The following is a 23,422-nucleotide window of genomic DNA, read 5'->3' on the forward strand; positions in this document are numbered from 1 at the left end:
TTGGCTGTAGGGATTGTTGCTGGGCGTCAGGGCACAACTAATGGAGTGATTCCTGCAGTTACTGTGAAAACGGTGCGCATGTGTTTTTCATATCTGGTCAATAAAGCTAATGCAATTAAAACCCTGAAGGAAGCATTTAGGAAGTGGCATGCATTCTGAACATTCTTCTCAGTGAGCAGTAGCACTTTTTAAATTTCTAGGTAAACTTCAAAATGAAACTGGGTTTGCAAGGAGGTGAAATTTGTCACTAATGGTTGGACGAGGTCTGGGTTGAAAGTCAGTTTCTTCGTTAATTCCTCTGTACTTGGTTATTAAATATGTTTAGAACCAGGTAATATATTCTGTGCAAAATATCTTCCCCTTTTTAATCACATATTGATGTATTGAAAGGCCCTTCCTTGGTAAGAGTGGATTGATATGAGACATGATTGACTAATCAAATAACATGGTGGTGACTTGAAAGGCTTTTGGTACGAGAAATTATATAAGCAAAACATACGAGTTTCTGCTTGTTTACCCTTTTTTCTGGCCTCTCGGGATTTAATAAAAGCCTGTGTATATCTTTCCTTTTGAAAGACTCTTTTTCAAGGGAAGATACAAAATACAATGCTGGTTACATCCTAGAGAACAAGTTCAAAAGCCATGCCGGGTGAAAATTCATCCTGCAAGCCCAGGAAGGAGCATAGTGGAGAAAGGCGTGCCAATGGAGATTAGTCCACGTGATGCCACAATTGTTGAACACATAACATCTTGCATTTAAATGTACATGAACATGTGTGACCAGTCTGCTGCTGAGCATGAGGACCCAGTTTTACCCCTCCAATAGCTTACCTTTGATTTTTCATGCTGCAAGAGTGTATATTGTTTCCTGGGCAGTAAACTAAAGTGATCTGTCTTGAGTGTGATTTTTTTTTCCTGCTCCTTGAGCGACGAAGGCTTATGGCATCAGGTGTTCTTTCAAATGAAGGGGTGGATCCAGGTAAAAGACTGCTGCACCCTAAACAAGATTTGGCCAGTGGAAGACTGAAACAGTGTTGCGATGCCTCTGCAAACCTTGGTGTAGCCTGACACCCTCACAAGCAGTGACTAGGTCTCTTCTTTTGCAGGCTTATGTGATGCTTCCAAGACCTCCAATAAGCAGCTGTGCACAAAAAATTGACCAGTCACGACTCACAATATCAATGAAGACCTTGCTGGCAGCCTGGCAGCCTTACAAGCTCTTCTCCAGCTACAGGCGCATGTGATACTGTGCAAGAACTCTGTTGATTGCTAACCACTATCCAATTGGGTCGCTTAGTGAGTTAGGAATTAAAGAAAAGTATTTAATGTCCCCCCCTCTTTAAGGAATGCCCTTAGAATATCTATCTGAACTACTAGAAATGCCACCAGAAATCTAATAGGGGCACCTCAAATCAGTCCATCCTGTACCAGCCAATTGTATGTGGCGCCCTATCCTTGTTATGTCCTAGCTTGAGTGTACTGAGGCCACAGAGTGGTTTGATGTAAGCTCATTGTCGTAAATACATCCAATTATGCATGGGTTTTGGTGTTTAACATTGCGGGGTTTAAGTGAGTTATGGTGGTTAACCCAACTGTCAAAGGCTTTGTAGAAAAGTCCTTGTTGAGTGGTTGTGGCCTGCCTAGGTAGGGCAAATTGTGTGGAGAGTGTGGATGCCTTTCTCCTTGTATATCACCCACATTGGTAGGCATCTGCAGCTAGCTGCTTTCCTTTGGGCTGAGCCCCCTCACAGGAGAGACTGGTTGGAATGGGAGGTGTTGCACGAGGTGTTTGTTAGGTTTTGCTCTTGGCTGCTGGCCAACATCCTGCCACAGAAGATCTTCTACTTCTTTTAGTTGTGGGGTACATGGTGGCCTCCCCATCGGACCTTGGTCTCTCTGATGTAAAGAGATGTTCTAACGCATAATTTACTTTGTTCATTGCTCCATGGCTGATTTGCATTTATTGGAGATGTCATGAATGTCCCATTCTCCCACAACAATTGTATTTTTCCTTTTTGAAGACCTAGTTCATTGCTTGAACCTTGAACAACTGCGCTAGGACCGGAGCCAGGATATCTTGCCCATGTGCAAAGTGCAGTCCTTCATGATCCTGTGCTCTCCGGTTATGGAGCTGACGGAGTGCAACCCGTACATTATGTTCAGTGAACAAGTGGTGGGCCTAGGCATAGAGGACATATCAGGTGGTGCCTCCTCAAGACATCATAAAGAGAGCATGCATATGTGTGCCAAACATCTGGATCTGTGATGGTAATAGGCGGCTTGCCCTACGATAGAAGCCCCTACCCAATGGTAGGATCTCCCCCTCGAAAAGTTCTGATCACTCATCCATTTTGTGTGTGAGGAAAGACTGCCTCTTATGCCCCCACATGGGCATTGAAGGCCACCACTCCTTTTGAAGCATGGACAAGCCGAGTGCAGCTTTACCTGGCTGGACTGTAGAAGCCTCTAATGTGTTTGTTCCTTGCTGCCCCTCATTGAGTCAAAACAGAGATTCAGATGACATTTTCCAGGGTACAAATCCCAATGCTTCTAGTAGTTCACAACCTCCTCATGATGCCAATGTTCAGCCTGATTTGCAGCCACTTGCTGATCATGCTATTGAACATGTAATTGTAGATGAGAGGGCTGTGATTGGACATCAGAAAACAGTCTTAAGGTGGATCTTGGAGACTCTCTGGGACAGCAAGCAAGCTGAGCCCTTGGCTGCCTGCAAAAGAGGTGGTCAGAAACAGATGCATGGCAATTTGCTTGATATTGCATTAATTGCACCGCTTGCAATGAACCCTTATGCCATAAGGATGCATTTGATAGCAGGGAATGGATGGATGCCATAAGAGCTGAACTTTGTTCCATCATGAAAGTGGCACATGGTAGTTATGTGACTAAGGCAGTAAATGGGTTTACAAGGTGAAGCCGGAAAGCTGATGGCAGCGTAGACTGCTACAATGGGTTTGTTATGCCTTGGATTTCAGAGCAGCCCCATAGAGGCCACTCTTTATGTCCAAAAGAGTGAATTAGATTTTTTTGATTGAAATTCTTTGTGGATGACATGCTTATTATTGCGCTAGATCCACAGCAAATTGTGGCATTCAAAAGATGATTTGTGGAAATCATTTGCTGTAACTTGTGAAACCAAACACACGCTATAGTGGCTGCGAAGGCCACCCTGTACTCAGCTTCACAACTCGAAGTAGCAACAGTAGGCCGCTTCTTGCTGAAGCAAGAAATGCATGAAGAGCCAACCATGAAACAGTTGCCACTGTGAGACACATGGGTGGTGCCGTAACAACGACTGTCCGTGAAGCACGCATAACTAGTGAAGACTTATCATCATATAACAGTCCCAAATGTTGAGTGCCAACATACTGCAGATACAACCCGAATACAACCGGACTGACCGGTGAAAGACAGCTATGACTTCCATATCACCACTCTTAAACGACGGGATTTATAATCTCAAAAGCTCTCCCTCACTCCCTCTCTCTCAAGATGCACTAGGGCCCAGGACAAATCGTCGGGCTGGACCCCCCCGAAGGTCTTTATTCATCCGAGAAAATCTATTACAGAAGTTCAGCGTAGAGCTATCTCGTAAATCCACTTTTACAAGAGCTTCAAGCTCCATTCAAATTGGCAACATGCCACTTGTCTAAAATCTAGACTAAATCCTATTACAAGCCACTAAGGGCCATTCTGGAGTCTTCAAAGCTCTCGGTCACACGAACCACCTCCTAGATGCTTGTCAGGCTCCCATTTCGCTTAGGAAAAATAATCCTTCCCAGTACCTGCAACAATTAATTAAAGCGCACCACCATGGTACCCATTAATTGTTAGCGCTTTGCATGCAAATAACACACTGTGGACTAATCCTAGTCACGGTGGGCGTCCCCACTGAACACATGTGCACATCTAAACAAATATATATATACAAATAAAAATATATATATTTTCTCTGGTTGACCGGGGTCAACACTCTTGATTATAATTAAAGAGCTTTGACCAAGGGTCAAGGCGCCTTAATTATAGCCAAGTCTTTCCAACCGAAGTTGGCATATCTTGGTTAACCGGGGTTAACCCTCTTGGCGCATGCCAAGTCTTGTTGACCGAAGTCAACACTCTCTGACCGCAGTCAGGTTTACTTGACTGGAGTCAAGTATCTTTGACCGTAGTCAATCCCTTGACCATTAAAATAACTCTTTGACCATCATTAACACATATAAAACTCTTTAATTATGATCAAATAAATGGTCAACTGTACTTTGACTTAGGATATTTACATTGTGGTGACAGCAGATCAGGCCTGACGTGACATAAATAGCTAAGGCAGCCTACAACCGACTAGTAAAGGGTAGCATCAAATGGGTCAATCCCATCCTTAAAGGAGAAAGAAAGAAAGAAAGAAAGAAAGTTTATTAAAGTCTTCGGAAGACCGATGGATCTATGAGACTGTGAAAATCCTGATACAACGAGCTGTGGTAGTGGAGCTACTAAATGAGCGTCCATACCAATGCAAAATGCAAAATGCAAAAAATGCAAAAATGCAGAATGGTAGTACTAAGTCCTAAGTACAACATAGTCATGTCGATGGTCGACTATATATCAATCTCAGCATCATCATCAATATCATCATCATCCCCAGCAACATCAAGATATCAGGATGGATGAGGCAGTGGAGGCATGAAGTCAGCAATAGAGTGCTGTCGGCCACTCAGAGGTGCGGTCCTGGCATGTCTCCTGGTCGTAGCTCTGCGTCTAACCAGGGCTACTGTGACCCTCGTCGGTCGGGCTCCGACTCTAAACAAGGAGGGGATGTCTCCAAGTGTGATCTGTGTGTCGACCCTCTGTTTGAGCTGTTGGGTCACGGGCTCCGGGTCACGGTCATGTCGAGGCCTCGTCTCGTTGGGGTCCATGTGATTTAGCTGAAAGAACTCCGTGATAGAGCTCTAAGAGGGATCAACCGAGGAAGAAGTCTGCTCCTGTCTCCGTGCTCGGAGTATCCTCTCGCGGTGTCTAAGTGCCTCATGAATGAAACCTGCCAAACACCGCTGGTCTGGGTAGGAGAGGAAATGGGCTAAAATCCCATAACTATCTCTGAAGAGGCAGTGGAAACGTCCTCGGATCTCATAGTACACAGGACACTTGAAGATGAAATGCTCCTCTTTCTCAACCTCCTGTATGTCACATAGTGTGCATATGCGCCGCTCCCTGGGTAGTCGCTCTGCTCTGCTGCTCTCGATGCGAAGTCTGTGTGAAGAGACCCGGAACTGCCCAAGAGAGATCCTCATCGAGTGGGGTAGGTGAATCTGTGTGTATCCTGGTGGGTCAATGAAACCCTCCACTGTGATATGTAAGAAGTGATCTCTGTAGAAGCTAAGCTTCACTGGGAGTTCACTCGGTTCCAACCAAGTCCGAAAAGTGTGTAGCTGTAGTAGATCCTCATGGATAACCTTGTTGACCTCGTGTGATAAGAGGGGAGAGAACGGAGCATCCATGCTATATTGGAAGGGAGGTAGTCTATCCATGTGGAGCCCCAGTTGCTCAAACCATCTCTCTGTACGTGCATACCAGCACCTCTGATCTTCTCCTGCTGCAAGTGCCATAGAAGAGGATAGAGCTATCCATGGTAGCCTGCTACGCCCCGAGGTATAATCCCCATATTCCCTAACTCGGTACAGATATGTGATGACCTGAAATGTAGCATCTAGCTGTAAAGGGGGTGACCCAAACCCAACCTGAATGATCTGGTGAGGAACGGATGACTTATCACGAATCATCCGTGATAGCATGAGAACCTGTAGCCGCTCTACACGGGCCCACTCTGTATCCGACAAGTCTGGCCCCCAACAAGGGCTGCTGTACATCCCCACTGGGCGAGCCAATGAGTCAAAAAGCAACCCCTTGGTGCGTGGATCCTGAAGTGTGAGCGGAAGCACTGTCTCTCTAGCCTGGCCAATGAGGCATACCCTCTACTCAAGCGTGCCTGCATCGCGGGTCTCATAGTGAAGCTTGGTCCGAAGAAGATAACCCCAAGATAAGTGTATGATGAAACTATCTCAACAGAGGACCCCGCAAATGTGAACTGCTCTTGACGCATGATGGCTCGAGATGTATTGAAGATCATGACCTTGGTTTTACCCAGGTTGACCTTCAAATCATGAGACTCACAAAAGGACTGTAGTGCGTCTAGGTGTCTCTGAAGCCCCTCTGTTGAGGAAGACAAGAGAGCCACGTCATCTGCATAGAGCAAAATCTGGATCAGCGTGCCCGCAAGAGAGCAACCTACATCCCCTTGTGTCTGCATCACTGTCTCAAGCTCGTCAATGTAGAGGCCAAATAAGGTAGGCGACAAAGGACACCCTTGTTTGACCCTGATGGTACTCATGATCTCGTCTGTCCACCCGGATCCTGCCCGAACTCTACCAGAAACTCTCTCGTAAAGTGCCATGACAGCCCAAATGATCTCTAGGTCATAATTCAAGTCCTGTAGGCACCGTATGAGGTGGGCTCTCGGGACCGTGTCAAATGTCTTGTGAAAATCCACAAAGCAACAATAAACCCTTTGCTTCCGTGACCTCGCCTCCTCGATGATACATCTGAGCGTCAGAATGTGGTCCATGGTTCCATGATCACATTGGAATCTGGCCTGTCCTGCTGCTCTGAATCCTCGACACTCTGCAAGTCTGCTAACCTCGGAGTCAAGTACTGATGCATAAATCTTAGACATGACATGTCCAATCATAATGGTCCTGTAGTTCTCCGGGCTCATGGGATCCCCTGCCTTGTGGATGGGTGAGATAGTGTTAATGGTCCAAGTGTGTGGAAATCCCAATTAAACCGCTTCATTAAAAAGCTTTGCTAAGATCGGGGCTAGGAGGTTAATCCCATATGCAATGAACTCAGTGCATAGTCCCTCATGATCCTTCGCTCGGCCATTGTGAAGTTTCATTACAACACCCTTTACCCCTCCTCTAGTGAAGAGGGTGCAGGATGTGGGACGAGGCATGTATGAGAGGCTAGGGATTGGCTGATTTGGGATGTCATAAAGTGTGCGTGCATAATCAAACCAGATGTGGGTGTCAGTGAGTGGCGGAGGGGACCGCGTCCTTCCAGAAATCTCCGCCAGAAGTCCTTAGAGTTGTTACTAAACAAAATGTTCAGTAGCTTCTCCTCGTTTCGACGAACGAAGTCTAGTTTCTTCCTCCGTACCAGTCTACGATATTCACGTTGCATATCTGGTGCGCTCGGAAGATTGTTTTTGGTTTTGAATCTGAGTTGACGGCATAAGGCCTTACACTCATCATCGTACCAACTATTATAGGGGTACAGTTCCAAGGGGTGGTGGGTGGGTGGAGCGGGTGGTGTGGGTAAAAGCGTGAATGGCAGCCTCGTGTAGTGAGCGGGTGACAAGGGCAGCACGATCCTCTAAAAGGGGTATGAAGTCAATATAAGCGAGAAGTATGTACAGACGGCCAGAGTAAGAAGGTGAGTGATCCCGATCAAAGCGTATATCGTGGTAGGTGGAGTAAGCATTGAGTGGGGTGGAAGGTGCTGTGCGAAGGGAGGTGGAGATGCGAAAGAAAAGGTATGTATGATCAGCCCCTGGGGGGAGAGGTGCTACAGTGAAGTCAGTAATGCGAGATGTGAAGACAGGGGATCTCATGATGTAATCAACAACACTGGAGCCCCCCCCATGTGGAAAGCATGTGAAACCACCTGAAGTGGGCCATCTGTCAAGACCATTATAGATAATGAGATCATGTATCCTGCCTAGGTCTAATTGGGCCTGCCCATAGGATGAGAATGGACCTCGCCTGTCAGCCGAAACCCGTAGCATACCTGCCTCCCCAAGGTCAACATCTGCCAGTAGAGTGGAATCATCTTTGAAATCAAGAAGTGGTACCTGACGGGCCCTTGTCCTCGCGTTGAAGTCCCCCACTAGAAGGACTTCTCTGCGGCTAGAAAAGTCAATGTTGGACTGATAAAGGGCAGCAAATGGGGATGTCTCATCATCACCTCGAATATCTCTGGCAAAGTGGGAGGTCTCTGGGGGGAAGTAGCAAACTGCGACAAACAGATCCTGGCTGTCCATGTGTCGTATCCGGATCCAAAGAAATCTGGAATGTGTATCCAGGCTCCAATGAAAGCGAGGCTTCAATGGTATAGAGACCAGCTTGCAATCCTTGAAGTGGAAGAGCGATAAGAGCTGTCCAATGTACTTGGATTGGCTCGTCATTATGCCCCCCTCAAAACTAGCAAACTGGATGCCTGATAGTGATGCAACCTGCCTATATCTATCATTACAATAGGCTTGCCTCATTAAATCATTTTTTTGAAGACACATCTATCATTCATTTATTATATTTTAAATGGAAGTGGGATGCAAAGTGCATGATGAGTTTGATTGTGATTTGAATTTTTTGTTTTTTTTTTTGATTCTGAAAATTGTCAATTTTCAGGAAGTTTCTTCTGTTCCAGCCATGGCTTCAACTTCTGGACTGTCTCAAGTTGCATCAGCTTCACTCCTTCAAAATCCAACGCCTGTTCCTATGTCTGTGTCACATCCTTCCAATGTCCTCTCAAGTCAGGAAGCACTCCAACCAAGCTTAGTCTCAGATTCTACTGTGGCACCGGACTTCAAGCCTCTGGTAAACAGCAGTGCACCCTCACTTCGTCCGATTGGTGTTACTGCTGGGAATGTCAATTTGCTAACCAATTCCTCTCAAGCCCGGCCAATCATGAGCACGACTGCATTGCCGGGCGCCAGTAATCTAGGAATCCCAGGAGCTGCAGGTCCTGCTGGAGGTTTAGCGATGCCCAGCATGCTGTCCTCAAGCAGTGGATCGGGCACTGTCGCCACCAGTCAGAACTTACTTGCAGCTGCACAGAATGGACTTAGCTTTACAAATAATCAAGTGGGATTGGGAGTTGGCTTAGGCATGGGACAAGGGGTTGGGCTTGGTGGTTTTGGTAATGCTGGTAACTTGGTTGGAAATTCCAACCTGGGACCTGTGCCAAGTGTGCCAAGTGGCAATGTACAGGTTGTGGGATTAGGACAGTCAGTCACTGGGTTAGGGCAGGGGAATCTTGCTGGGAGCACACAGATTGGACAAAGTGGGCTTGTTATGGGACACAATGTGCTACCGAACCTTGGTCCAGTAGGAGTGAACTCAGGTGGGGGAACCATGATTCCCACTCCTGGGCTTTCTCAGCCTGTACAAGGGTTGCAGTCTCTTCCAGTGGTAAATGGCAATGTTCCAAATGCTCTCCAGGTGCCAACGAGTGTTGCTACACCTCCTCAACAGCCAACAGGAGCAGCTCCAAAATATGCAAGACTTTGGGAGGTATATGCTATCATGAATCTTACTTTGAAATCCCTAATGGCAAGTCTGTTGCATGTTTTATCAAGTTTCTTTTTGTAGTGTAGGTGTCCTTCTCATTCTGTATTCATGACAGGGTATGCTCACAGGCCAGCGTCAAGGAAAGCCGGTACTTATATGCAAATTGGAGGTGAGAACTTTGATACAATTGAGGTTGCTGTGGTGGTTTATATGGACGGAGTGATCTGAAAATACGCAGATAAACCATACATAAAACTATGGATGCTATACATGAACTATATGAAGGACAGGATCCTTTGAACAGTTTGCTCCAAATTGTCATGTTTGCTCTGAGTACTTCAAAAAAATGGCTGTAAGAGCAACCAGTTTTGTGTGGACAATTTCACATTTTTAAATAATTTTTTGGGGAGATATGAAGCTCTACTGGATTTGCCATTTTTCTTATCTTTGTATCTGGTCCTGATTTTATGTTATTTTTGGCAGGGTTATAGGCAGACTTCTTCACCTGAGACGTAAGTGCTTTATCTAGCCCCTCAGGAGTTTGTTGGGCTTGAGCTCCCTCTCTCTGTCTTCTGTCTCTCCACACTTCTGTACATGTGTGTGCGAAGCGGGTTACTTACATCAGTTATAGATTGAGATTCTTTAGGTTTCTTTTGAATTCCCTGATGAGAGCCTTGCTTTCATTGTAGCCAGCCCATTTACCCTCCTTTCTAGCTGCCCCCCTTCACTGATTCAGTGGCCTTTTGCTTAAGCTGGGATCTAGTGAGTTCTTCTATTATACATACTTTTGTACCTTTCAGTATGTCGGATTGTCTGAGAATATAAACTCTGCTAGCTCGTTGCAAGAGTGAGTATTGCTTGAATACCATTCAAATGGATTCTAATCAAGTCGTCCTCCGGCCATTCAGTGCTTGGTGTAACTAGTTGCTGTCTCTATCTCTTTATAGCTTTCATCAAATGTCACTTGCACTTGATACCAAGATCCCGTACCCTAATTTACAATGCGTTAGCGTCTCTTTTGTTGTCTTATTTGATTGCTAATTCGATTTGTTTCTCTAGCTTGGTTCCGACCTCATGAGAAATTAGAGTGTCAGCCCCCGAACGTAGAGTAAATGAAGTCCGATATCCAATTCCTCTTGCCCAACGGACCAGTCTTAGAGAGAACAATTGGGGGCTGGGGGTTTATTCATGCATTGATGTATACATTCATGTACCACTTCCCAGATTGAATAAGAGCTATGTTACTTGTTTGTTTGATTCTCCAAGGTAGACAGGCGTTCCTAGAGCTTTGCCATATGTGTTTTGAGCTGCTGGTTTTCCTGTTTGAGGTCCTTCACCTGCTAAGGCTTAGGGATTGTGTTTTCTTTTTGGTACAACGTAGGGGGGACAGGCCACCACTTGTGCAAATGAAGGTCCATAATTCATTGCTGTGCTCTTAGATGACATCTTGGTATATAGCCGAACGCTAGAGAATCACATTGGACACCTCCGGATTGTCTTAGTTATTCTAAGACAGCATAAGTTCTATGCCAAGATGAGTAAATGTGACTTCTTTATGAGAGAGATCATTTACTTAGGGCACAAGATTTCTTCTGAAGGTATTAGCATTGATCTAGATCGCATCTAGAAGGTTTTGAACTGGTCCATCCCTCAGACAGTGAAACAACTTTGTTCTTTCCTAGGATTTACGATTTTTCTATGGAAGAGTGTGCGATTATTCGAACATCTCGGCACCCTTGACGAATATATTGAAAGGTCGTGGATGCAGGTCTACCCAGCCGATCTCTTGGAATGATGCATTGAACAAGGCTTTTGAATCCTTGAAGCTAACTCTCAAGGAAGCTCCTGTTCTTACCCAATCCTACCCGAACTGGTGTTTTAGAGGCCAATGCGAGTGATTTTGTGATTGGGGCAGCTTTATTCCAAGAGGGCAGACCTATAGCTTTTGAGAGTAAAAAGCTAGACGATACCCAATATCATTGCCCCACACTAGAAAAAGAACTATATGCAGTTGTGTATTCTTTAAAGGTGTGGAGGCACTACTTGTATGGTTCGAAGTTTCTTGTATTGATAAATCATCAGTCAATCAAGTATGTGTGTGACGGGTTTGAATTGAGGGGACGAAAGGCTAGATGGGCAGAGTTAATGCAAGATTTTGATTTTGAAATACGTTATCGAAAGGGTTCGATGAATAGTGTGGCGGATGCCTTAAGTCAAGTCAAGTTCGTAGATGCAATGTCATTTACGGAAATATCCTTAGACCTATTTCAATCCTCGAGGGGGCTTTGCACAACTGATAGTCATTTCAGTTCTTATTGGCAAAAAGTCCAGATATACATCGGACTCTATCTCTTGTGAAACATACCTTTTATTGGCCTAAGATGCGTGCATTTATTGAAAACTATGTGGTAGGTTGTCGGGTCTGTCAGGTTACTAAGGCAGAATACTTTAGAAGCGCATGTTTATTACAGCCATTGCAAATCCTGAGTAATAAATAGGAAAGTATTTCCATGGATTTTATTATCGGTTTGCCTAGAACGCGCAAGGTTCATGACTCCATTTGGGTCATAGTGGACCGTCTGACAAATATGGCTAGATTCTTACCTACTAGATCGACCATATCAGCTGTTCAGTTGGCTCACGAGTTTGTGGACCACTTGTTTAAGCTATTTGGTTTGCCTTCTGACATAGTAAGTAACAGGGACTCGAAGTTTATAAGTAACTTCTGGACACTTGTTTTTGAGAAGTTGGAAACTACTCTGAGTTCCTTAGATCATGCAGAATCTGATGGTAGTACAGGGAAGGTCAACCAATTGGTTGAAGATATGCTTCGGGCATTTGTTTCTAAGAGACAGTCTTCATGGGAAAATTATCTCCCAATGATAGAATTTGCTTATAACAGTGCAAAGCATTCAAGTACTAGCTACAGTCCTTTTATGCTTATGTACGGGTTTCAACCTAAGTCAACAGTTATGGTTGGGTTCAAGGGAATTCAAAATGATGTTACAAGGACATTCTTGCATTACATGCAAGAAATGTTGCAGTTTGCCAATGAGTCTATTAGAAGTGCCTAAGATTGGCAGCACAGATTTTATGTTAATAGACATCGTTCACCCAGAGAGTTCTTTGAAGGGACGATGGTATATTTACGTATTCCCAAGGAATCCAAGGAATCCAAGAGGCTAAGTATTGGTTTGGTTCCAAAGTTATCCCTGAGATACTGTGGTCCGTTCAAGATCTTTAAAAGAATTGAACTAGTTGGATATAAACTAGAATTGAGCTAGTTGGATATAAACTAGAATTGCTTCCTCATGTTAAAGTACATCCCAATGTTTCATGTAAGTAGACTGAAAGAGTTACTGGGTGCAGATGATCAACTTGTTTCTCCTCAAGAAATAGTAGAAGTTACAGATTTGACTTTTGTTTCACACGAATCTGAGAGTATTCTTGAATTTCGTGAAAGATAGATTCGTAATCAAACTATCATGGAATACAAGGTCAAGTGGAAGGATCGTGTTGAGGAGGATGCAACATGGGAGACATTACCGAACCTCCAGAGGACATTTTTGGGTTGTTTAGCGAACTCAGGAGTGAGTTCTTAGAGGAGGGGAAGTATGTCATGTGCATGGATTGGTATTTGACGGGTATTGGGGTACACAAGACTAGCTCAGTTAGCCTAAGGAGGCTTACGGCTAGGCAGATTCTCGGGTTGAGTGGAAGGGTACGAACCAATTAGAGCTCTTTTCTATTTTTGGCGCATTGGGCCCGAGTCTATAAAAGGGCCTCAGAGGTTCATTTCTTAGAGAGCCGATGGGAGCAAGTCTCGTTCCCAAGTGCTAGGTCTGATCCTGGATTGAGTCGCGGACGTGTGCCTGCATCTTAGCGTAGCCCAAGGCCTAGCACCAGATCCCAGGTCTCTTGGCGCCACTTGGTGGTATGGGACACCAGGCTGGTTAGGATTTGGTTGGGAGTTCGTGCCAGTAGCTCAGGTTGGGCTTGGAGGGGACATGTTCTGAGTCATGATCGCATGCCGTAGATGTCGTGGTTGGATGGTGAGCAGCTTGCTCAAATTCCTCACGTTTGGTGTGTTCTTGTGTTTACTTGTAGATCAGAGGTTTCAGGAGTGCTGGGGACGTGAAAACAGTGGCGGTGAAGGCTGCCTTGTATCCATCTTAAGGCTGCCACTGCACGTGTTTGCCCCTACAATCAAGATTTGTGAGTATTTTACGAAGCCAAACACACTCTATAGTGGCGGTGAAGGCTGCCCTATATCATCTTCACACTTTATAGTGGCGGGGACGCTTGCCCTGTATTCATCTTCTCAATTCGAACTAGCAACTATTGGCTTCTTCTTGCTGAACCAAGAAATGTATGAAGAGCCAAGCATGAAAGAGTTGCCATAGTGAGACACCCTCCTAAGAACCTACCCAATCATTGTCTGTGAATGCATGCAGCTCCAATGAAGACTGATCACTTTAGAACAGTCCCAAATGCTGCGTGGGCTTCAAGTAATGGAAGACCCACTCCACATGCTGTGTGCTGAGCTTGTGCATGTGCTTGCTTAATAGAAAGCGGCTTACAATCCTTGAATTGGAAGCACTGCAAGAGCTGTCCAATATATCTGGATTGACTCATCATTATGCCCCCTCAACATTAGCAAACTGGATGCCCAAATAGTAGTGCAACCTGCCCATATTTGTCATTGCAAATGATTTGTGTAAATCTGCCTTGAAAATTTGCAATTTTCTGCATGTCTAGCCTAGTGATAAGCATGTCATCCACATAAAGAATCAAAATCGGAAATTCTGATTCACTCTTATGGACATAAAGAGTGGCCTAGGTAGGGTTGTTCAGAAACCCAAGGCATAGCAAAAAACAATGTATCTTGGCATACCATGCTTGCGGTGCTTGCATCAAACCAGAGGGCCTTTTCCAGCTGGCATATCTGAGTTTCAGAACCAACCTCAAATCTTGGAGGCTGAGAGATATAGGCCTCTTCCAATAAATCCCCATGAAGGAAAGCGGTCATAATGTCCAACTGGTGGGCCTCCCAATGCTTGTGAGATGCAAGAGCAATAACACACCAAATGGTTGTAATGTGTGAAGTGGCAGCAAATGTCTCCTCAAAGTCAATGCCATGTTTTCAGGCATAGCTTTTTGCGGCAAGGTGGGCTTTGTAGCGGTCAACACTGCCATCAGCTTTCCGCTTCAATTTGTAGACCCACTCAAAATCCAATCTTTATATAACTTAGAGATGGAAGATATAGTACAAGCCAGAGAAATAGCCACTATATTATATTTTCCAGTAGTGGAAGATATTTCATGTCCTTGTAAGGTAGCCAGAATTATATCTAACAACAATCTCCCGTGCTTACAAGATAAATGATAGGACATATTTTTCGTCCAAAATGAAAAATAAAAATGTTGGCACATAGTATTTAAGAGCTCTATGACCAGTTCTGACCTTGAAGTGACTCCCATAGAGGTAGTGATGCTTTGTTTTAATGGCATGGATACTGAAAAGCATCTCTTGATCATAGACATGCATAGTTCTTTCCTTATCATCAAGCTTTCTACTCTCATAAGCTATCTCCTTGTGATCTTGATATGAAGCTGCTCCAATGCCTCGTCCACATGCATCTGCTATGACAGTAAAAGAAATAGAGACATCTATACACATTGGATTGGGGCTGAAGTCAAGGCATGCTTCAAATCCTGAAGCTCTTAATCGCATCCCAGAATCGTTCATTAGAGGGGTTGCTGTATGTGCATAATGTTCAATAAAGTTTTCTGTAAAAGTGCAGAACCCTCAGCTACAGCCTGAGTCTGATCCTTGGCCTTAGACTCGGTGTGCCCCTCCAGTCCAAGCCCTGCTACCAAACACCCCTTTTTCCCCCACATCATTCTACCTTCTATCACCTCTCCCCTCAGCTACCCCCCCCTTCATGCATAGCACCGGGCAGGTAAGCTTCCTCTCAGATGTCTCCTCCTCCCTCCTAGCTTTCTGCCACTTCCGCCTCCATGCCTTTGTCCCCTCTACTCCTCACTCAGCCTTCTTTAATGACCTTCCTACCCACTGCTGGGCTCTCCTCCGCTCACACCCAGCCCGCCGCTCCATTCCTCCACCTACCAGCCAAAGCAGCTCCCAGCCCCCACAGGTATCTTGGAGCAGATTCTCGTGGATATTCATAAGAGTATTCAGAGTCTCTTACCTTTTGTCATGTGCATGGTGTACCTAGGGTTGGATAGCAGGTTAATGTGGGTTACGGGATAGCATGGGGCTGGATGGCTATTTTTAGCCGAGATTGCTATATATAGAGATTGATTCATATATAGTGCTCGCTTTATATGGAGGGAGCTATTCATAGCATTGTGCTATCTATAGCGGGTTTCCTTCTATATAGAGGGAGGGCTGGAGAAAAGCGGGACAGGATCTATTAAAAGCAAGACTGTTTTTTTGGTTAAAAAGCAGGTTGTTTTTTTGTTTTTCTCTAGCAAGGAAAGCACTTGCTCTAAATCTAGCGCGTTTTGGCTATTTTTGGCTGGCTGGAGAAAAGTGGGACCAGATCAATTAAAAGCGAGACTGTTTTTTGGTTTTAAAAAAAAAGCAGGTTGCTTTTTTGTTTTTCTCTAGCAAGGAAAGCACTTGCTCTAAATCAAGCACCCACCTTAAATTTGCCTAGCTTTTGTTGGCCGTTCCTGGCTATTTATATACCCGGGATTTCTCTCTCTTTCTCACTTCAGCACTGCAGCACATGAAGGCGAATTTCTCACCCTCTTTCCGTCTGAGATCAGCCTATCAGATTCCGCCATCTTTCTTGCTGTCCTCTACTCGCCTTCTTCCTTGATTCCACGCAGCACCAGATTCCCTTTTGTTAGTGTGAAGAGCACACGTTTGGACACAGCTGCTTTTCTTCTAGTCTCTCTTCCCGTGCGAGATATTTTCCAGCCGTGGAAGGACATGAAAGTAATGAAACACCTACGTTGGATTACTGTTTTATTGAGATGGAGGACGAGGCTACATCGGAGATTATTCCTCGTAGACCTCATGACCTGCTACGAGAGATGGATTCCTTGATGGATGAACTCTGGGCAGCTCTTCACTACTATAAAACCCCTTAGTACCAGAAATATATTGAAGAAGGCTCATGCTGTTCTAAATGTAGACAGCTTGTTTTAGAGTCTTTATACCGCTTCCGTGCTATTGAGAAGCGATGAAGAGGTTGACATCCTCAGTTTTGACCGGCACCCAATTATTTTTGGCTCGACTGGATCTTTTGAACCACGTTTGGTTCAAGAAGCTCCCCAATTTTGTATGAATTATAAACTGTCTTGTTCTTAAATTGACCACGTTTTGGTTGATTTGGTTATGATTTGTAACTAGTGGCATCTATAATTTGAAGGGTTTTTTTCAAATTATATAACGTGTACTTTTGTTCCATATATCTTGAAGTTTTTTAGATATATGGTATATTGAGGATGCCTGAGACTTTGTTACATCTTAAACTGGACTTAACTAAGACAATTGGATTTCCCTTTCTCGAATCTTGGTGCGTAGATTCCTGTTTGGTTTCTATTTGAAGTTTTGATCTCGATGTGACTGTGAGTTATGGCATTTCTTTGAGTCACCGTTTGGACATATGAAGGTTCTTATTGATTAGACCAGGATTCATCTTGTTGGATACCTTCTTTGAATCATGTCCAAGGGCGGGGTCATTTTGATTCTCACTCTTTTAGTCCGAGGTCATGGATAGTCAGGATTCAAGAGTTGTTAGGGATGCTACCTACTGGTTTTCTTCTTTGACCTATTGGCTGGGGTATTGTAACACAAGGGGGTGATATAATCACATTAAGAAAAGGATTGAGAACGGATTTACCACGGTGACTCAATTTGGGATCATCTGAGTTGAAGAGGGATTGGCTACCTGATTCACTCATATTGTCCACCGAGTTTTTTATTTGCAGTATACTTGGTGGTATGGGACACTATGGTATGTTACATTTAAGATTCTCTGATGTGGTGGTATAATCCAACATGATTTAATACCCAAGGACCTCTAGGGTGAAGTACAAGTAGGCTGAATTGAATTGGGGGCAACCACGAGGGCTGACTAAGATTCTTTACCCTGAGAGAAGCGATGTATTTTTTGGGTTCAACCTTGGAGCTCCATAGTCTAGACTCAATCTTAGGAAGGGTTACCACATCTCTTTTGATGATGGTCTGTCAGTGCCTTGTTTGGAACTTGATGTTCCTAGATAAGAGATCCTAAGAACTGGATGATCCTGTGATCGGAGCGGTTTATTGTGCACAAGTTTATACAGGATATTCGGTAATGGATCTTGTTTTAAGAGATTTCGGATTGTATGTTTCCGTAGTCTTTGGATGACATAGGATGCTATTCCTATGATGGTTGACTATATTCATGTCTAGAATAGTACCATTGACTGGATATAGCCAACTGAATTTTTACTGATTATCCTCATGTAGGGGCATTTCGAGGATAGATCAAGGGGACCATATCTTTGGTCAGGATTTTGCCCATTGATACTTCCATGAAGATTCTTCCATCATGAGATATGAACGGAAACCTAATTGTTATGCGATGGAAAGTCTGTCATGTATTTCAACCGAAGAGTTTGAATTACAAGGGTATTCCGTTAAGGGATTTTCTGAATACTAAGTAATTCAAGAGTTAGGGTTGATAGAAAATTGCAACCCAAAAATTGGCCTCGAGGGGTTCAATTGATGGCGTTGTTCGAACAATGATTCCTTGATCTCAACCTAAGATTTTGAGTTCAAGGATACTCAATAGATAAGGTTGATAGAATCATTTACCTTCAGGTACAGAGTTTACCATGCTGGTGTACGGAGATGTCAACGGAACTAACTCTGTGGATTCAAGCGTTATTTGATTTCTCGAGGAGACTACTGGACGATATGTAACCTTGTTTAGATTGAGAGATTTACTTTCCTTGGGTTGGTTATCAAAGCTTGTGGCTTTGGCCTTAGATTTTCTTTGATTTGAATCTCATGGAAAGTATAGCACACTCAAATTGATAGTCAGAGTATAGTTATTGGCATTGACTCATCTTCACAGAGAGTTTTCGGGCTTTCTAGTGAACTCACGAGTGAGTTCTTAGAGGAAGGGGAGTATGTCATGTGCATGGTGTACCTAGGGTTGGATAGCAGGTTAACGTGGGTTACGGGATAGCATAGAGCTGGATGGCTATTTTTAGCCAAGATTTCTATATATAGAGATTGATTCATATATAGTGCTCGCTTTATATGGAGGGAGCTATTCATAGCATTGTGCTATCTATAGCGGGTTTCCTTCTATATAGAGGGAGGGCCAGTGCTATTGCGAAGATCAGTTGAGCGCTCCTCAATTGATGGATGGGGCTTGGACCTAGGCCAGGACTCTGGCCATCTACATGGTGGATCATAGGTGGTGTATCGAAGGTCCTCTGGACGGGCTCAGGTGGTATGGGACGCTTGGGTTAGATACGGGCCTATGGATGAGTCGAGCTGTAGCCCACGTGCTCGGGGGTGGTCGGGAGGATCGAGGCACCTGCTCTATGATTCTGGTTGGATCAAGGACGAGATTCCAGGTCAGTGATAGGGTTAGATCCTGCGGGGTCATGTCACCTTTGCATGCCTCTTATGTCAAGTCTCTTAGGTCTTTGAGGAGCAAATAATAAGATGATGATAGTCATCCCATTAACGTCCTCGGGAGGCCAAATTCTATCTATGGGGGCAGAACAAAGAGCAAAATAAAGGAGAAGAAAAGGTAGAATAGTCATGGAACTTTCAAGGGATTTGAATGAAGATGGCGGAAGGAAGGGAAGAAGTAGAAAGTGTGGATGTACAGTTCATCAGTATGTATCATCATGTCTTGTGTGCCAAAAGTCAAAGTATGACTGAAGAGAGCCTCAAAAGTTCTTTATGTTTGTTACTATTTCAAGAGGTTCCTTGGGAACATATAGCTGTTGATTTTGTGAATTGTGTCTAGAGGGACATGATTTGTTATGGACAGCGACTAAGACTTTTGGAAGCAAGATCATTTTATACCCTATGGAAGGCTTTGAAAGCAATAGAAACCATGTTTATTCACATAGGCAAATTTTATACATCATGGGATATTAAATTTAGATAGAAAGTAGATGAGAGTTAAGAGGCGGTATCTGACAAATCGAAAACCAAAGTTGGAATTCTCATCGTCTTTTAATTCAGACGGTGATGGTCAAATAAAGTCTTGATGGAATCATTATGCGGCTATGTACACAATCTTCCACAACATTAGGAAATGTATCTTGCTATGGTGGTAGGTAAGGTTTCTTTGGAGATAGTTTATGGGAGGCCATTCCCAGTTCTAGTTAGGCGAACCAAGGATGAAGTATTTGCAAGTGGTCAGATTATTGAGAACAAAATTTCATCTATGAGTATGTGTGAAAGTACATCATTCTACCAGTAACTCTGCAAGTCAGTGTATTGCACGCAGGTCATCGGAGGCGATTGCGTAGATAACAGAGAGATTTTATCACTATTTGGTTAAAAGACTATTTACACTTTGACGATCTAGTGGGACAGATCTTCAGAGTACACTCAGGCTGCTAGACTCAAAGCATATATACACACAGACACAGACGCAGACACACACACACGCACACACACACGCACACATATGAGACAATTATACATTAGCTGGTCCATGAGCTGCGAAAAAGTGGCGAGCTCCTCATGGACAGTTTTAGACACAAAACCGTTCATGGAAAAACATTGCCCAGGAAAGCTCTCCTTGTATTGCTCTTGCTGTACTGATTTAGCTTTTAACTGATTGCTCACGTATTGCAATGAAGGACAAATTTGCTTCGTTGTGGGATTCAATGGAGTGCTTGCTGAAAATGAAAACTCTTGTGTGTTTTTAAATAGAGGATTGTCATTTTCAAGCAGACAAGAGACTTTTTGTTAGAGAGATTAAATAAATCCCTAGCTAAGGTGAATGATTCAATTTACATCATCCCATGAAACCAACCATGCTGTATTGTAGAAGCTCTTAAACTCATCTCAAGGGACAAGGCAAACTAATTATTTGAAGAGTAAAAATTATGTCCATAGACTGAGGGGAATCTTTAATGCAGAACTCTGAAAAGTTCTCACTGAGCTGAAAACCATTTCCTACCTTCTCATAGAGCTATTCCCTGTTTAGTTACTGCAATTTGGTCTTTAACAAACAAAATCAAAATCACTAGAGACACATGCAAGATCTGGCAGAATACATTCCAAGACTGGCTTAGAGGAGGATGTAAAATTTGCCACACCACCCTCCTGCATGGCCCCTTTCCTTCCTGTATTCTATTTTATCTTCTTTTATGACGTACTGGATTCTAGCTGTGTTTTTTTTTTCCTTGATGATATCTTAGTGAATTGGGTTCTGTGCCTGTCTGGTTTGTTTCAAGTCAGGATCCGTGTTAAGGGATTATCTTTGAGAATATTGTTTCAAATAGCTTGGGCTAGAGGTCAATATTGGAAATGTTTTATAATTCTTGTTTGTTCCGGCAGGCTTGCTGCAGATTGGCCTCCTGCAATGCAAATATGCAGACTGATTCCCCAGGACTACATGAACAGCAAGTCAGTCTCTGATGAAAATTCTTCATCACATAAGATTTTCCTTTGAAAGTAGATCTTTGAGCTTTTTGCTTTGCTAGCATGATTCTGTTAGGTTGGTGAATCATATAACTCAAACCAATTGAACACAGCTCCCCCGCCCACCCTTCTGCTCCCCTCCTATCTTCTCCTCTCCATGTCTTTGTCTCCCCCCATCCTCCCCTTGTCTTTCCTCCCCTCACAAGTCGTCAGCCTTTTAGATTTTTAGTTTCCGTCTTCTTGTAGAAGTGGAGTTTTCGTTTCAAGGTGGCCGTCCACCTCAAAGATCGGTGAATGGTTAGACATAGCCAATCCTTATTCTGTCTTACTGGCCGTGAGAAGTATTTATTTTCAAAAGACGAATTGTACCAATTACAAAAAGATGTGGAATAGGAAAAGTTCCACTACCCTCTTGTTTGCATTCATGGATCCCATTCTTCAAGAACTCAGGGTCAGGATTGGTTGCTCTTTGCCTTACCTCCTGGCCTCTATAGGCACTTATCCCATGTTTGACTCTTGGGTGGAGGTTCTTCTTAGGTGGTTTTGATTCGGTAGACATCGCAACATAGGCGCTTCAGGCTAGCCCTCTAGATGTCTCCTCAGATGGCTCTCCTTTCTCCTTATACCTTGGGTTTTGACCTAGTAGAGGACATGCGGATCCCCCTATTTGTTCATCAGGTTTTTGGGCTTTTCATAGGTTATCACTGCCACCATTGGAGCATCTTTCAAAGTGGTCTCGGAGGTTCCTCCTCTTCTTGGTTTGCCTTCTTCAGCAACAAAGGCATTCAAGTCTGATGAAGTCCCTCATGTTAGGGTCATTGTTTCTAACCCTAACATCTCTGATGATCACATCATGCTTTAGCGACCAGATGGCTCCCTTTTTCAATAGAGGATTGAGATCACTAGTAATAGTAATAGAGAATGGTCCTCCCTCTTGACAAGATCCTTCTTTGGCCCATGCTCCTCCTCATTAGAGTTGGAGGGTAGTCAAAGAGATGGCAGGTTTGTTTTTCCTGCCTCCTCAGATCAGGAGTCTTCTTCTCTTGCCCATCTTATCCCTCCTCAAACTCCTAATCAACCTCTCTTTCCTCCAGCTTAGGAGGTTCTTCCATGTGATGGAGGACTTGATTTGGTTGGTGCTCATATAGTCAGATCCTCAGGCAATGCTGCCAGAGTAGAGGACACATTTGCTTCTTTGGCTGCCTCAATATAGGCCGGGATATGAGGACTTTAATATCCTTTCGATTCATGCAGAGCAATGCTTTTACTTCTTTGGCTGATTGTGGAAACTTTTTTGAGTTTGTGCCTTCCACTTATAATTTTGTTGGTACTCTAGCTCATTTTGGCATTAGACAACATGGTATCATGCTTTTCTCTAGTGGAGTTCCCACCCCATACCTATCCTAGGAGAGGTTCAAAGAGGGAAGATGCTTCCATCACTAGATCTGAGAAGCATTCAAAGCTTCTTCGCCTGATGAGAATTCTTGGCGGTGTTCCTCATCGTGGCCAAAGATAGCTGATTCGTAATCAATTGCATTCTATAAGGGAATTCTTTTATATTCTTTTTATGGCGGTGTTCCTCATCGTGGCCAAAGATAGCTAATTCGTAATCAATTGCATTCTATAAGGGGATCCATTTATATTCTTTTTATGGAGGGTTACCAGAATTCGAGCGATTGCGTTCGAGCAAGGCGGTGATTCGAACAAGGACTTTCCTAAATTTTGACAGTTCTAGTATAAGGGTTTATGTTCAAAAAGTAGCATGCATTGTTTACTTTTACGGTGGTTGTCCTACCCATGATATTGTGAGTAATCGGTTGTCTTACATACAAACAACAATTTCAAAAAGTAATGTTTGGCAATGGCTTTTCAAGGGTCAAGAAAGGAGGGATGGAAGAAAGGGCTCAGGGTATGTGCATGACAAAATTTTCTTGTGCCATTGCCATTTTCAAGGCAAAAAATATTAGGAGCCGCCTCCTAGGAGGCCTCGATATCGCAGCCTCTTGGGAGGCTCCTCCTGCCAATTTATTTTGGCCATAACTTGGGTGATAGGACTCCGAATATGGTCATGTTTATAGTCAAAACGATTGGAATAATATGAATGGAGCCATTTATCATGTTAGAGTGTCAGCTCTCTATAGATTTTAGAAAGTTTGGTACTTATCTTTGTTTCATCAGAGGTAGACCTTATCAAACTCTATATTTTCTTATGATCATGGATTTATCTCATTTGGAGTTTGTGGTCCTTGGTTTCCTCCCTCCATCCCAGAGGTGTGTGATCATATGAAGGTGATCCATAACTAGTTAGCATCATGGTCATAAGGTGATCAATAATTTCTTGGCTCCATAGTTTAAACATTTTACTCATGAGATCATTTCGTGTACAAAATGGATTCAATCATATGGGTAGCATAAAAAAGGA

At 43.7% G+C, this 23,422-nt stretch overlaps 1 protein-coding gene across 1 annotated transcript in view; it reads left to right on the plus strand.

Annotated features, from left to right (window-relative positions):
• Nucleotides 1-23,422, plus strand: part of PFT1 (phytochrome and flowering time regulatory protein (PFT1)) — a 135,327-nt gene that overhangs the window by 75,056 nt on the left and 36,849 nt on the right. The window contains exons 8-12 of the mRNA XM_087391566.1: nucleotides 11-72; nucleotides 8,475-9,359; nucleotides 9,472-9,525; nucleotides 9,840-9,868; nucleotides 20,917-20,985. Of these exons, the coding sequence (XP_087247692.1) occupies nucleotides 11-72; nucleotides 8,475-9,359; nucleotides 9,472-9,525; nucleotides 9,840-9,868; nucleotides 20,917-20,985 (1,099 nt within the window). The remainder of the gene's footprint in view (nucleotides 1-10; nucleotides 73-8,474; nucleotides 9,360-9,471; nucleotides 9,526-9,839; nucleotides 9,869-20,916; nucleotides 20,986-23,422) is intronic.

Source organism: Dipteris shenzhenensis, chromosome 20 (assembly GCF_047967505.1).
Source record: "Dipteris shenzhenensis isolate YYH24624 ecotype China chromosome 20, Dip_SZ_1.0, whole genome shotgun sequence".
Taxonomy (NCBI): domain Eukaryota; kingdom Viridiplantae; phylum Streptophyta; class Polypodiopsida; order Gleicheniales; family Dipteridaceae; genus Dipteris; species Dipteris shenzhenensis.